Source organism: Rhinichthys klamathensis, unplaced genomic scaffold (genome assembly GCF_029890125.1).
Source record: "Rhinichthys klamathensis goyatoka isolate OS25496 unplaced genomic scaffold, OSU_Roscu_1.1 h1tg000210l_1, whole genome shotgun sequence".
Classification (NCBI taxonomy): Eukaryota; Metazoa; Chordata; class Actinopteri; order Cypriniformes; family Leuciscidae; genus Rhinichthys; species Rhinichthys klamathensis.
The window spans coordinates 346,019-360,841 of record NW_026606735.1 but is presented as its reverse complement, the minus strand read 5'-3'; the positions used below and the strand labels follow the sequence as shown (position 1 = coordinate 360,841).

At 38.3% G+C, this 14,823-nt stretch overlaps 2 protein-coding genes across 5 annotated transcripts in view; one reads left to right on the top strand and one right to left on the bottom strand.

The window, feature by feature from the left end:
- The first annotated feature begins 425 nt into the window (after window positions 1-425).
- Window positions 426-1,433, top strand: LOC130097180 (chemerin-like receptor 1). Its single transcript, XM_056263933.1, has one exon. The coding sequence runs from the start codon at window positions 426-428 to the stop codon at window positions 1,431-1,433; it is 1,008 nt and encodes a 335-aa protein (XP_056119908.1).
- A 3,287-nt stretch (window positions 1,434-4,720) lies between these two features.
- The window catches only part of wscd2 (WSC domain containing 2), a 67,169-nt gene continuing 57,066 nt past the window's right edge, over window positions 4,721-14,823 (bottom strand). For all 4 annotated transcript variants that reach the window (XM_056263801.1, XM_056263800.1, XM_056263803.1 and 1 more), the window contains exons 5-10: window positions 12,517-12,701; window positions 10,644-10,765; window positions 10,375-10,549; window positions 8,599-8,763; window positions 8,305-8,505; window positions 4,721-5,204 (exon numbers count right to left, since the gene is read on the bottom strand). In XM_056263801.1, coding sequence (XP_056119776.1) covers window positions 4,852-5,204; window positions 8,305-8,505; window positions 8,599-8,763; window positions 10,375-10,549; window positions 10,644-10,765; window positions 12,517-12,701 — 1,201 coding nt within the window. In that variant the 3' untranslated portion in view covers window positions 4,721-4,851. The remainder of the gene's footprint in view (window positions 5,205-8,304; window positions 8,506-8,598; window positions 8,764-10,374; window positions 10,550-10,643; window positions 10,766-12,516; window positions 12,702-14,823) is intronic.

Genomic DNA, 14,823 nt, shown 5'->3' with positions numbered 1-14,823 from the left:
TATGGTCATCATTAATGAATAGCTTAGATAATCATTAGTTACACATTAATTCAGTATTATCTATGCATTAGTTAAGCATGAATTAATGCTTATTAGTGCACCCGTATTGTAAAGTGTTACCAAAGTTTATATTGAAAAAATAAGGGAAGAGAAGAAAAAATTCTGCTAGTGTTGTGCTTTATGGGCCTTCCAGTTCTGCCTGTCAGAGAAGTACTTAACAGAAGTAATCTCAGCAATGTGCTAAAAAAATAAGCGAATAAGCGAACTTCTGTATCCCTTGTGTGGTACTAGTGTCATGTTTTTCCTCAGCCACTGCATTCATTCTTAGAAATATGCTAAATTACATCACTTTAAATATATTTGGATAAATTGCATGTTGTTCTCATTACAGAATTCTACTTCCTATTCAGTTCTAACAAGGCATAATGGATTCAACTGAACCAGATCATGACTACAGTGCTACTTTGGAAGAGTTTACAAATTACTCAAAAGAAAATACAGTTTCTGTGAATTTACATGCTGGAAACTGCAGGGAAGCAGGATGTGTAATCACAGTTATTTTTAATGTGATCATATTCCTGCTTGGCATCATTGGAAATGGTGCTGTGATCTGGATTACTGGTTTTAAGATGAAGAAGTCTGTGAACACCACCTGGTACCTGAGCCTGGCTTTGTCTGACTTCATTTTCTGCGCTACTCTGCCTTTCCTCATGAGCTCTATAGTTACTGCCAGCTGGATTTTTGGGCTCTTCATGTGCAAGTTCAACTCTTTTGTCATGACCCTCAATATGTACAGCAGCATTTTCATCCTGGTCATCATTAGTGTGGATCGCTGCATCACAGTCAAGTTTCCTGTCTGGGCCCAAAATCAACGCACTGCAAAGAAAGCTTCTTTAGTTGTTGTGATGGCTTGGTTCATGTCTGCTTTGCTTAGCATTCCATCTGCCAAATTCAGAGAAATCAATACAAATCAAACATCAACAGTCATATGTTATAGCAACTATGAGGATCACCACAGAACCGTTGTGTTCATGCGTTTTACTTTTGGCTTTTTAATTCCGTTCCTGACCATTTCCACCTGTTACTCCATCCTGATCTGTAAACTTAGAGCAAACCAAATGTCCAAATCCACCAAGCCCTACAAGATCATGACATTACTGATTACAACTTTTTTCATCTGTTGGTTGCCATTTCACATTATATCTATTATAGAGTTGAACAAATCTAAATATGCTCCACACGATGCCATCTTTCACGCGGCCCAACAATTATCTGCAATTCTTGCCAATGCAAACAGCTTTATAAACCCATTCATTTATGCATTCATGGCCAAGGATTTGAAGAAATGTTATTTCTTTCTGTCAAAGATCGAGAGCGCCATTGATGAGGAGACCCGAAGCGCTAGTGATAACCGACTTTCCACTGCTGTCTGAAATTATAAAAAACAATTCTTCGACAAAAGATATTTCTCTTTATTCTCTTCTAAGTCTGACTGGAGAATGGCCTATATAAAATACTGAACATTAACAAGTTTTACAATTGTTTGTTTGTTGCATGTTGGAGTTCAGAAATTTACAAGTAACGCAAAAAGTCAAGAGTAAACAAATGCAAACAGATTCAATAAAGGTAACTTTCTACAAAAGTTTTGTACATTAAAATGCCATTTTGCTTAATGATTTTGCATAATTATGTGATAACTATTAAATCTTTACTGTTATCTTCTTATGTGCATGTTACTAATCAACACATATCCATTAATATATGGAGTGGGGCGACTGAATCCATTGAGCATCATTTGACAAATCTTGTCATGCATGTCTTTCTCTCTCTCTGTTTTTCTAAAATATACTTTAAATTTACAATGAAAAATCTTGTTCTAACAATTTCCCTTAAGTGTTTGTAATTTTCTTAATTTCAGAAAGACACTTTAGCTTATTCCATTTTTTTATAGTAAGTATGATGTGGAACTTTCAATTTTAATACTTCCTGCTTATAAGCTTTACAAAAATGTGTTTGCGTGTATCTGGTAAGATGTTTTTCTTGGAAACTCTTTAACATGTTGCTACATTTACCCTTATTATTGTTACATTTTGTATTTATAGAGCTGATTTGCAGTTTTCATTCAAAAGCACTTTTCCTAACACAAAATTAGTCAGGGATGCAGCCAGGGCTGCTGACTGCAACTCAAATGACCATAATGTAACAAAATACAAATTTATGACAATAAAAATCAAGCTGTCATGGTGTCCATATTCTGATTCATCATCATCATCATCATCATTATTCAATGACCAGACAAAGCGATTCACAAATTCACTGTTGAGTTAGCAGTTTGGTTCAGAACACCCAGTTATTTAGTTGCAGTCCTTAGCCACTTCTGATCATCTAGTAGTGGTTACAACTGCTGAGTACAAATGTCTGACTAGTGTCTAGAAATGAAATCCTACCACATATGACATATGAGACAGTATTTGTATGTTAGTGAGTCGTACTGTATGCTGTGTCGGATCTCAGTTGTTAAGACCGCAGTAACTTTATCACAAAGACACTTAGTTTACCACTGAATGAGCTTTGAGCATTGGCCAATTAAGTGCTGTTCATATCTCACTTCCCCTGAAAACACAAGATAAGTAGAAGATCTCCTGACAGATTTGTGGTACCTTGGGAGCCCTGAAACAATGAAAGATGAAGATGAAAAGTTTGTAAGGAAGTAAGGAAGGAAACTTGTTGCAATTTCCTGAAAGAGTGATAAAACCTATGAATTCTAACTCGTCTAGGAAGTTGCAAAACAACCAGCATTTACAATACTATGTAAACTGAGCTGCAAAGAGATATTTAAAGGTGAAGCGTGCAATTTTTGCACCATTAGCAACCAACAGAATTCCAAAAAGTATGTTTTGAGGTTCGTTTTCCAGACGATTTATACTAAATCTATAAATGAATTAAATAAATCTATAAATGAATGTTGGGCCTCTGAGAATTTGGGGCTTTACAATTTATTGACCAGGACATATGCTTCAAGCACTAAACAAGAGCAAAGTCTTTCCTCATATCCACAGTTCTCTCAGCTTACAATTATAATACAAATCTTTAATTTCCTTTGCACTGCTGGCAATCACCCTCTGATTTTCTTATTTGGTAGAAATTCCTTACATTCATTCCATACAAAATACATTCAGAAAGACACTTCAGGTTTGTTCCTTTTTTAAATGAAAAGCATGTAATGCTCAAATTTAAAAGCCTTTTCAAAAATAGAGGTGTCTTTGAAAGTAATTCTCCATGTGAGCATTACAAAAATATATATATATATGTGTATTTACATATATTGAATGTTATTTGTTAGGACTCTAGCTGAAAAGCAGAAGCTTACCCACGAGGTGCTTTCTTTGTCTCTTTTTAGCACATTGCTTCGTACTCACTTTCACCCCTGAATTCTAGATTATTTTATAGATTATAATGTTGATTTTCTGTTTTGAATACAAAAAAACTTCTGTAATTAAAACACTGAAAACAAAGAACAATTCTGAACATTTCTACAGGGAACAAGTTTACAATTGCATCCAAAACCTGACTTAATTTGGGAATTATTTGGTTTTTGAGTCTTCTCAGGTGTGTCAAAGAAAATGGGAAGCTATTCAATGCACGGTACATACTGTACTGCAACTATACTCATAGTCTAAACCGGAACATAAACTGGTGAAGAAAGGGGTTTTGCTTAAAGGGATAGATCATCCAAAAATGAAAAATTTGTCTTCATTTACTCTCCTTCATGTTGTTCCAAATGTTTTAAGAATCAATACACAACTCTTCTCATATAAGGGCTGTGTCCATAGTGACAATTTCTGTCAATAAAATAACAGAATTTTCATCTTTGGTTGAACAACAGCATCCCTTTAATAGATTACTATAATTGTGTTGGAGAAAAGGAATAAATGGTCAGTCAATGTGATATTTTAAGCAATTTACAAGACACCATTTCTTTTACTTTGTGAACACAAGATGAATAGTTTTTTTTTGATTGCCCACTGCAAATATATTTTAAAACCTCAGTGAAAATCGAAAGGTAAATCATTTAATTTGAAGAAATGATCTCAACATAAAAGTGCTCTAAACACACAGCAGAAACAGAAGAACTTGGTTGCTTGCATCTAATTCAAAAGCCCTATAAATTATTATATCTGCAATTTGCCTGCGAATCACTGAAGGCAGGTACCAGACAACATGTTTTTTGAGTTGTCCATGCATTTATCTAATACACGTGGTATAGCTTGAGGATTTTTGTTGTCCATATATCATTTCTACTGATCGGTTTTAAGAAGCATCATAATCTGAAGGCAATGTCCACATATTTTTGGGAACAGGAAGCTGGGGTTCCGATGTAAAACATTAAATCGCTGTCCATATATTCCCAATGATACTGGAGTGCTTAATGGATCATAGTCCAGTAGTGGCAGGAAAAGCAAATTCAATGAAAAACAGATGTGATGTGTCCATCTAAATGGTTGACCCGGATGTCTTGGTGGCAACAGACATTTTCATCAAAAGCAAGAAAGGTCATTGCCCGTGGTGACAAACTGAATTTGTGGTTACGGCACACTTAAATTGGCCTAAAGAAGATGGATCCATGGTGGTTAAACTTAAAGCCAAGTAAACTGGAGCCAAATTGTTGTCTTAGTAGTGTATCTTTAGATTCTTCACGATAGGACGAACAGTTTTCAAGCAGTACTTTTGTGCAAACTGAATGGAAGATGACGATAAACAATTTTATATTCTAGGGGGAAAAAGTGTATAGCTGAAAAAAAGGGGGAAAAAATGTGTGTGAAAAAAAAAGCAAATGTCAGAAGATGAGTATCATCTGGGCATGTACTCCTTAGGTACACCAGACAGGTTTCTCTTTCTGAGTGCCGTGTCCACAGTCTTAATAAGCCCGTCAATGGTGACACGCATTTCAGGCGTGTAAGGGTCATAATCCAGCTTTCTGAGCCCAGAGCGTTTAAAGTTCCCATCTTTCTGTCCTTCCACACACAGCAGGCGGTCCTCTGACACTTCCAGGCCCAGAAAGATGACCATGCTTTTTAGGTGAGAGAAAAGGTCCCGTTTTAAATCCTCAAAGTGCACTACTTGAACTTTCTTCCCATATTTCAGCCAGTCTAGTGTGTGGGATGCCCACCATGGAGCGTAGTTCTTCACAAACTCTGGCCACTCTGAGAGAGAGAGAGAGAGAGAGAGAGAGAGAGAGAGAGAGAGAGAGAGAGAGAGAGAGAGAGAGAGAGAGAGAGAGAGAGAGAGAGAGAGAGAGAGAGAGAGAGAGAGAGAGTTTAACTTCTTGAAATATAACATCTTACAATAAAAACATTCTGTCCCATGGTGCCCAAAATTTAGTGCATTAGAATACCTTTACACATTTGTAGACAAGTGACAGCACCACACAAATGTTACAGACATCGACAAACTCAACTTGATGGTTTTGTGAAGGCTGGAATAGTGGAGCGACATAATTATAGTTCTAATTACTGATAGCACTTTTCTGAAATGATACATTAAGCAAAAGTCAATCATACTCTGAATTGATGCACTTATTCGTTTGCAAGTAATAGTCATTTTCTGCTGCTTATCTTCAGTCGAGAGAAAGAAAAGCAATAGCTAATAAAGAGCTAATGTCTTTTTTTTCCACAGTGATTAAAATTACCATAATCATGAGGAGAGAGGATGTAAAACAATAGAAAGGAAGAAGCAAAAAATGCTGATTTTATTTTTGATGCTTCTGCATTTCGGTTAGTGTGACGCATCAGAAAGGCACGTCAACAAGAACAGTGCAACAACAACTGAGGAACACGTTTCAAAAAAAGACGATAAAGACAAAACACTTGTCATTAAAATGTCAGAAACCTAATCAAAAATGAAACAAATACAGAATGACAAAGTCCACATTTCGAAAAAAACAAGACACCAAAATGTCACAAGCATCTGCTTCTCTCTGGGGAAAAAAATATTGTAAAGAAGCAGAACAAGAATCAAACGTTGCTTAAAAATGGACTTTGTTGGGGTAGAGGAATCTTTGCACAATCTATTCACTGACTGTACCACTGCTCACAAACAAATGCAACATCATTTTTGTAAAATTATTTTAATGCAAGAAAAATGTGTCTTCTTGGTTTAATAGTTATAACGATTAACCATTAAAAAAGTAACATGTATTTGGTGCCTAGTAAAAGAGTACCTAAAAATAAGCATCAGTTTTCAGGAGGTTTCAGAGTTAAAAAGGGAAAAAATTCTTAACAAAACCACATTAAACACATTAAAGTCATGGCTGTTTGTGTCTGATGAGGGCATGCTTCTGACCGCAGCAGATTTACCCTCAAATTGACGTCAACGTCAAGAACAAAGCAGAAGTTCTTATGATCATTTACCCCAATGATAATCTTCCAAACTAGACATAGACACAGATCATTTCACAAGTTCACACTTACATATAATAAATAGAGTAAAGGTTATGCGTATTTGCCGTGCTGTCCGAGGGGAGGGCTCCGAGCTCGGAATTCAATTCACTTCAAATTTATTTGTATAGCGCTTTTCACAATACACATTGTTTCAAAGCAGCTTTACAGAAAGTTCATTTCAGAAATGTACATTGAAAAAATACACATTTATACACAAGAGGTATATACACAAAAAATACACAAAATACATTCGCCCATACCCAGAGTGCTAGTAGCTGTGCCAAGAGGAATCTGAATCTTCCCTTCTGAATCTTGCAGAGCCGGAGATCGTGAGTATTAGCTGTCCATGAGCTAGCAGCGGGAGCAACTTTACAACTCTCTATGGGCTTCTCCCTCGACTTTATGCCTCCACGTCCCCCCGATTACCCGCGAGCTTCTCCTCCTGTCTATACGGTAATTTTCTCTACTGTGCGACAGAGAGTCGCGTGTTATGACGCAATCGTTAGCCTATTTTTACAAAAACTGCTTCTACGGGGCCATTACTTAAGATACAAGGTAATGGAGCCTTTTATACATTGTCGTGTTTCTTTAGAAATAAACAATGGACAAATGGAGTCTTTAAACGCGTCAGATGTAAAGTTATTTGCTGTCAAAGTGACGCAAAGTGAAGGCTTGCTCGCCAATGGCGGCCCCCAGGGAGGCTTCAGTTTCCGGCTGAGTCAGAAAAACTGATCGGTCGATGCCGATATTTAAAAAATGCCAAATATCAGCCTTGGCGATATATCGTTCGACCACTATAGGTAACAAGATTAATTTGGAAGCGAGGGTTTACAGATCACTATGCAAGCGGGAGAAGCCTCATGGTATGGTCGTCACGATGCCAGATGGCTGTTTTTGAGCCATCCGGTGTTTTTGACCTACTGTACATGACTAAAGAACAGTTAACTTTAGCTATTTATGTTTGAACGTTAGCATGGACTCACTAACTTTCATTGTAACTTAATGAGAGTATGACAACCAGAAAATGAACGTTTTCGTCTTCATTTGGATTGGGGTTGAATCCTTAGGGAACCAGGTTACTGCGCTCACATCATTGATATTATAAATAAACCGGGCTTCAGTCGTATTGAGCAGATAATTTGTCCATTCGCGCAAATCTTCACTTTTGACACACGCTGGTGAACGTGCGCAGTACGGTGATTCAGTACATGAATGTGCATGCCCATCCTCTCAGTACCCCAGGCACATCGTTTTACCATTTTTGTAGCATAAACACTATCAAACCGATGAGAGCTTTGGATCTTCCAATGTTTCTCTATGGCGCTGAAACCTAAAGATGTCCGAGTTCCGGACCTCGTGCAACTGACACTCAACTGCCATTGGCTCATCTGCGTTCGATGGGAGGGGCTTACCGATAGGTCAATTGATTACTGAATGTGCTCCTCTTTTGGTAATTAGGTTAATTATCTGAACGTGCTCCTCCTGAACTTTGTTAATAAATCATAATATAGCGATGAGCTCAGCGATGAGTTGAGAGAAATGTTGATAAAATATGTTTGAAGTTTCATTCAGTGTGGAAAAATATCTATAAAACAGTTCCATCTAATTAAGATGTTCTATTTTATCTAATATTTGTGAATGTGGTGTATTTTGTATGCTTTTCAGAGTATTGCACCATTCGCTCAGCAATATGTTTACGTCAAACCACAGAGGACATGGACATATTGAAATGTGGAAAATGATCAATATGGTGGCAGTAGAAAAGAAAGTTAATAACACCAGTTAATATGGTTTTATGCTTCATGTGAGTAGCGCTGTTTGTGTTGCACACTAAATAGAGCTATCACTAGCTTTAATTTCTCACCTTTCCCCCTCCAGTGAGCTTGAGAGGCAAATCCAATATGGCCGCCATACTTTCGGTTAAATTCAGCCATGAGCGCTTTATAAGGGTTCCGGATCATAAGGATGCTAGCGTCAAAGGTGTCAATCTCCTTCCTGCCACTCTCATGGGTCTTGATACATATGGTTCTACCGCTGCGCCAGTGATCTCTCTCCCCTTTGAATCCTGCATATTCAAAGAGTTCAACAAGAGAGGAAGACCATGAGCAAGCAAGAGAGAAATAAAATGGCTTTATGGAGAACTAAAAGATAAATGAACCTTTGTTGTACAGTGAGCCATCAAAGTAGTAGCTCCCGGTGTAGTGCCCCGTGGCCAGTTCAATAAGGTGACGGGCCCAGGTATTCCCCGCTCCTGGGAAACTAGCTAGTGCCATTAGATGCTTGGAACGAGTGGGTAAAAAGCGCCGGTCCATACAGCGATTATCTGTAGACACACATCAGACCAAACATGAGATATTGTGGTGAAAAATATCCTTAGTCTCATTAAAGTTTTCTTAAAATTGCTCGAAAAGCATGTATACTAGCATATATGTTCTTAAAACTAACATATATGGATTAAACCCACAACAATGATGGTCTTTAATCACAGAATCATTCTTTAAAAGACAGGTAAAATGTCTCTATCAGGTTTGAGTGGTTTGATAAACAGTGGGAAGGCTTATAATGCACACATCACCATGAACATATGCTGCTATTTTTATTAAGTGAGGCAACTTGATCTAAGAAACTGCTCTAGAAAACAATCTGATTCAGTCTTTTCAAATGTTTTCTTGCTTAGATTTCAATTTCGGTTTGAACCAGTTCATGATGAGCATTCAGAATTTGAACCACAGAGGAGATGACAATCAGTCTGAGGAGGAAATTAAATGAGTTTGTACTTTGAATGGGGAGCAGGGCCAGATATAATGGGGTGAAAGGTGGGAATGATTCTAGGGGTCCAAAATGATTGTAGTATTTAATTTAGTATTTAATTTAATGTATTTTAAGCCAAATACTATACCTCATACTAAAATAATGTGCTTGTGTTATTTCAGCATTATAAATACTATTATATATTATATAATATTTAAAAGTTAGTTTAATACTTTATATATTTTGTATTCATATATTTACAGAAGGAAAATATTTATAGTAATTTATAGTAAATATTTATAGAAAGGGGCCAGTCTATAAATGTCAAAATACACCATATTAAAAGTATAGCTACAAAATGCAAACATTATGTGTGGTAACATGATTTTAGAGTGATAAAATAGCTTACTAACCTTATCTGTGTAAAGTTATATATGTAATATCTTATATTACAAGGACAATATTTGTTGCGATTTTGCCTTAGTGGTTATAAACTTACACAGATAAAGTTTATCAACATTATGCTCCAAATGCTTAACTTTTATTGAACCAGTAACCAGGATTTCTTTAAAAACTGGAATTTCCCCCTCCCTCAAAGTGAACCGAGTGTGTGTGTATGTGTGTGTCTTTGTTTTTTTTTGTTTTTTTTTGGCCGAGTGCATGTTTGTGTTTCGGAAGAAGGCTCTGCTTGCATAGCAGAGCAGTTGCATCATTTAAGTGTTGCAAGTGTGCATTTGTTGAAATTATATCATGCATATGCATATGCATTTATATATATATATATATATATATATATATATATATATATATATATATCAATCATGCATTCAGAGATATCTGCAATCGATTTAATGTCATATTTACATGTGTGATCGTCAACTTTGACCACTCTTGAAAAAAAAAAGCAAACTGTAATAAAGGAATCACATTTTTTGTGCTCACTGTGACAGCGAATTTAGAGGAAGTGAAGAAGAAGTGTGAATTTTGCAAACGTGAGGGTCGGCAACTTTATTAGTGATAAGAAGCCTCAAAAGCAGTACAGGAAGGGCAATGTTTGTGCTTCTGTAAACTGACATGTTTGTGCTTGTCCTAAACAGTCAAACCCGTATGGTAATAAAATCCTTGTGTGCTGCCTGTGCGTTGGCCTGAGCCCGCTGTTTTAGTACAAACAAGGTCATGTTACCTTGCACTTGGGTCTGGTACACTACAAAGAAGTCATTATTTCCGCAGCTCTCAAAGTCTTCCCCTACACATCGCTGGAGACACAGTTCCTCATCCTCACGCTCATGCAGAGTGAAGAGAGGAGTTGGAAAACCACAGTGACATTTTTCGCCACCCAAGGCAGCCAGAGAGAATTCCTATGCCAGACAAAGGAAGAGATCATTTAAGACACACTCGCATGAACACTGTAGTATGAGAGACACCAGATGCATATCATGCATACATACTCACTTTCTCAGTGCACAAGTCAACACACTTGTCCACTGACATGTTCTGAATAACAGCACTAGCAGGAAGCGCCAGGGTCACGTTATCTGGCCTCTTGAAACATCCCTTGAAGATGGCACTTCCATCTTAAGAGCAAAATAAACAAGTACATGATTTTTTTAAAATGTAAAAATAACAAAAACAACTACATTTTAGTATTTTCTCAAGGAAATATGAGTGTCGCTTGCTCGAGAAAATCTCACTCGCATGATGTCAGGGTGTTCTGGGTAGTTTCCAGAACGACACTATGCGGTTGCTATGAGGTTTTATAGCAATGTACTTCAATTCAACGAGAAACAAAAACTTTCTGCCAAGACTGCCATTATAAATAGTATAAATAGCATCTAACACTATTTAAGCTTAGTGCAAAGAAAATACTGTTTTGGTATTTAAACAGTGTAAAATACCATCTAACACTACTTGCACTTAGTAGAAATAGTCTTTGCCTTTAATAAAACCGCTGTGGACTTCTTAACTTAATAGATCAAAGTTGTTCCTGGACAACTATTGTATTTGTTGTTTATCACACAACCTCTCCCACACATCCTGTCACATGACAAAAGTGCTTAATCAGGACAAACAGGATGGAAAGTCACAAGTTTCTGCCAGTGCTTGATGAAACATGATGCATAAAGGATGAGGATCATGCCATAAAGAACAGGAAATAGATATGGAATTAATTTTAAAATCGTGTCTTTGAAATCGTAAAATCGAATGCCGTGAGAAACAGCTAAACAATACTGGGAAAAGCCTAGTTTTTAAAACTATAATAAACATACATGCAAATTAATGAGAATGGGAAAACCTGAAATATGCATCAGAGAGATAGAATCTTTCCTCAACCACTGAAGGACAAAGAGTAGAAATCATTAACAAAAACCAGTCCAGTCCACTGAGAGATCAATGGTGGGGAGTCATTTGCCCTTTGCTAACCTGCTCTGATTATTAAAGGGGTGGTTGTTTATGATTTAACTTTTTAAACTTTCGTTAATGTGTAATGTTGCTGTTTGAGCATAAACAACATCTGCAAAGTTACGAAGCTCAAAGTTCAAACCAAAGGGCTTCGGCTTTGAAATAATTTTTTTAAGGACTACAACAAACGGCTGGTATAGGGAATACACAACATTTCTCCCGTGTTAGTGACATCACCAACCCTAAAATTTACATAAACCCCTCCCCCGGGAACGCGATTTATAGATTATCATGACAGATTACAGATTATCATGACAGAATAATTTATAGCTTATCAATGACTAGAAGATAACTACACATAAACTACCTAAATTCTGTTGCATTCTACATGTTGTCACTTCTTATTGAGTTTTTCCATTATTGACTGACTCCAGTTTTGAACATAAACATTGACATTTTCAGTTCATGTCTGTGTGAGGTAATTGAAGCTGCTAAGGACACAAATTGTTGTAGCATTGTCATTGGGGTGGTGATGGCGCAGTGGATAAGACACATGCCTTTGGTGTGAGAAACCTGGGTTCGAATCCACTGCAAGACACCAATGTGTCTCTGAGCAAGACACTTAACCCCTAGTTGCTCCAGAGGCATGCAACCTCGGACATATATAGCAATTGTAAGTCGCTTTGGATAAAAGCGTCAGCTAAATGTACTTCATCTCAACTAATTTAGTAAATTAATGTGAACAAATGAAACCTTATTGTAAAGTTTTAGTTGATCTTATTAATAAAAGCAGATAAACTGTGTGTTTCCGCTTTCCTGAGAGTGACATTAAAGTGTCGAGCCATATCTGTGCGCCTGTCCAAATGTGTGAATGTAAACTTGCTGATGCACATGTGTAAAAGTATCTGTGTGTTAGGGTGCTCACATCGGCGGGCCGACTCCTGGCTCAGCTCCAGTCTGTATATGGACAGTCGATTAGGTCCTCCACAGAGGTTACTCTTCTCCCCTTTACACTCCATATTACATTCACTCTCTGACACGTTGGCCGCCTGGATCTTATGGCCACAGTAGCACTCAGCTCCAAACTCCAGACCCGCATAGAGATAACCCCTAATAACACAGGATGAAGGAAAAACATCTTTATTATGCATTTAGTTGCTATTATGCATTATTGCTGGTACTGCTATATATTGTTGCTGTTCTTGTAGATTATTGCTGCTGCTGTTGATTATTGCTGTTGTTGCATATATATATATATATATATATATATATATATATGTGACCCTGGATCTCGAAACCAGTCACAAGTCGCATGGGTATATTTGTGGCAATAGCCAACAATACATTATATGGGTCAAAATTATCGATTTCTCTTTTATGCCAAATATCATTAGTATATTAAGTAACGATCACGTTCCATGAAGATGTTTTGTAAATGTCCTACCGTAAATATATAAAAGTCAATGGACCCCATTGACTTCCATAGTATTTTTGAAGTCAATGGGGTTACATCAACTGTTTGGTTACTGACATTCTTCAAAATATCTTCCTTTGTGTTCAGCAGAAGAAATAAATTCATACAGGTTTGAAACAACTTGGGGTGAGTAAATGTTAAATGTATAAAATTTTCTATTTGTAAGTGACCTATTCCTTTAACGCAACCTGATGATATTCACAGTTACATCAACTGTCTGGTTACCGACATTCTTCAAAATATCTTCTTTTGCGTTCAGTAGAAGAAAGAAAGTCATACCAGTTTGAAACAACTTGAGGGTGAGTATATGATCACAGAATTGTTAAGTGGACTATTCCTTTAAGCACCCATCAGCCTGCAACATCTAGAGTTTCATGACAGAACGTTCCGGGTTACTTGACTGTAACCCTGTTCCCTGAAAAACGAGATGCAGTGCTGCTTAGCGCATTGGGAACGTCTTTAATCTTGACCTGCTGTGAATATAGTGTGTAGACACGTAGATGGAATCTACCCGGAGGTATTATAGCCTCGGTCGGTGACGTCATTCGGCGCGCACCCGCGACACAAGGCTATAATTAGATGAGCCACAGGTGCATCGTCAGGATATTTTGTCTGAAGAGCAGTCCTGGGACATCATCAGCACGACAATGCAGCGCAGCATCTCGTTCCGCTTTTTCAGGGAAAAGGGTTACAGTCAAGTAACCCAAAACGTTCCCTTTCAAAAGTTACAATCGATGCTGCGCTGCTTAGCGCATTGGGAACGAGAATGCCTACGCCGCCGTGCTTGAAGGTGTCTGGACTCCTTACGGTTGTGTAGGTGTGCTCACAAGAACGCAAGAAAGCCCTAGATATTAGCTTGTGATGTCGACTCAAGGACGTGAGAGCCCGGAGTGGCATGAACATCCAAGCTATAAAATCTTATGAATGTGTGCGGAGAGGACCAGCCTGCCGCATCACAAACAAATTGCAAGGGGGCAACCCTTGCCAAGGGAGCAGAGGAGACGACCCCTCTGGTGGAGTGAGCCCTAAGACCCGTTGGCGAAGCTTGGAAAGAGCAATAGCATCCCTGACCCAATGTGACATGGTCTGTTTGGTGGCGGCAGCACCCCATAACACACGAACAGTTGCTCTGACTTACGCCACTGGCTGGACGGTGGACGTAAGTCTGAAGAGCCCGGACTGGACAAAGTCTGTGAGATCTCTCCTGCTCCGGCGTTGTGAACGGCGGAGGGCAGAAGGCCTCAAGAGTGACCGGATGTACAGCCGAGAAAGGTACCTTAGGCAGGTAATCAGGATGAGGATGCAAAATCACTTTCACCATTCCTAGGGCAAAGTCTAAGCAGGATGGCGCTATTGACAGAGCCTGCATATCCCGATTCTTTTTAGAGAGATTATAGCCATAAGAAAAAAACATCTTTAGGGTCAGAAGTTTGTCAGACGCTGACTCTAGAGGTTCATAGGGGATCTCAACCAGACCCTCGAGGACTATAGCTAAGTCCCACGAAGGGATCTTGGTTCGTACGGGAGGCCTCAGTCGGCTGGCCCCACGAATGAAGCGAGCGAGCAGAGGATGTCTCCCGAGTGGCACCACGTCAACCAAGGCGTGGCAAGCCGAAAGAGCGGCCACATAAACCTTGAGAGTGGCGGAGCATGTGCCTGTTGATAATTTTTCCTGCAGGAAGTCCAGAACTGAAGCAATCTGGCAGTTGACCAGATCTGCATTATGTACGACACACCACCTTTCAAAGACACCCCATT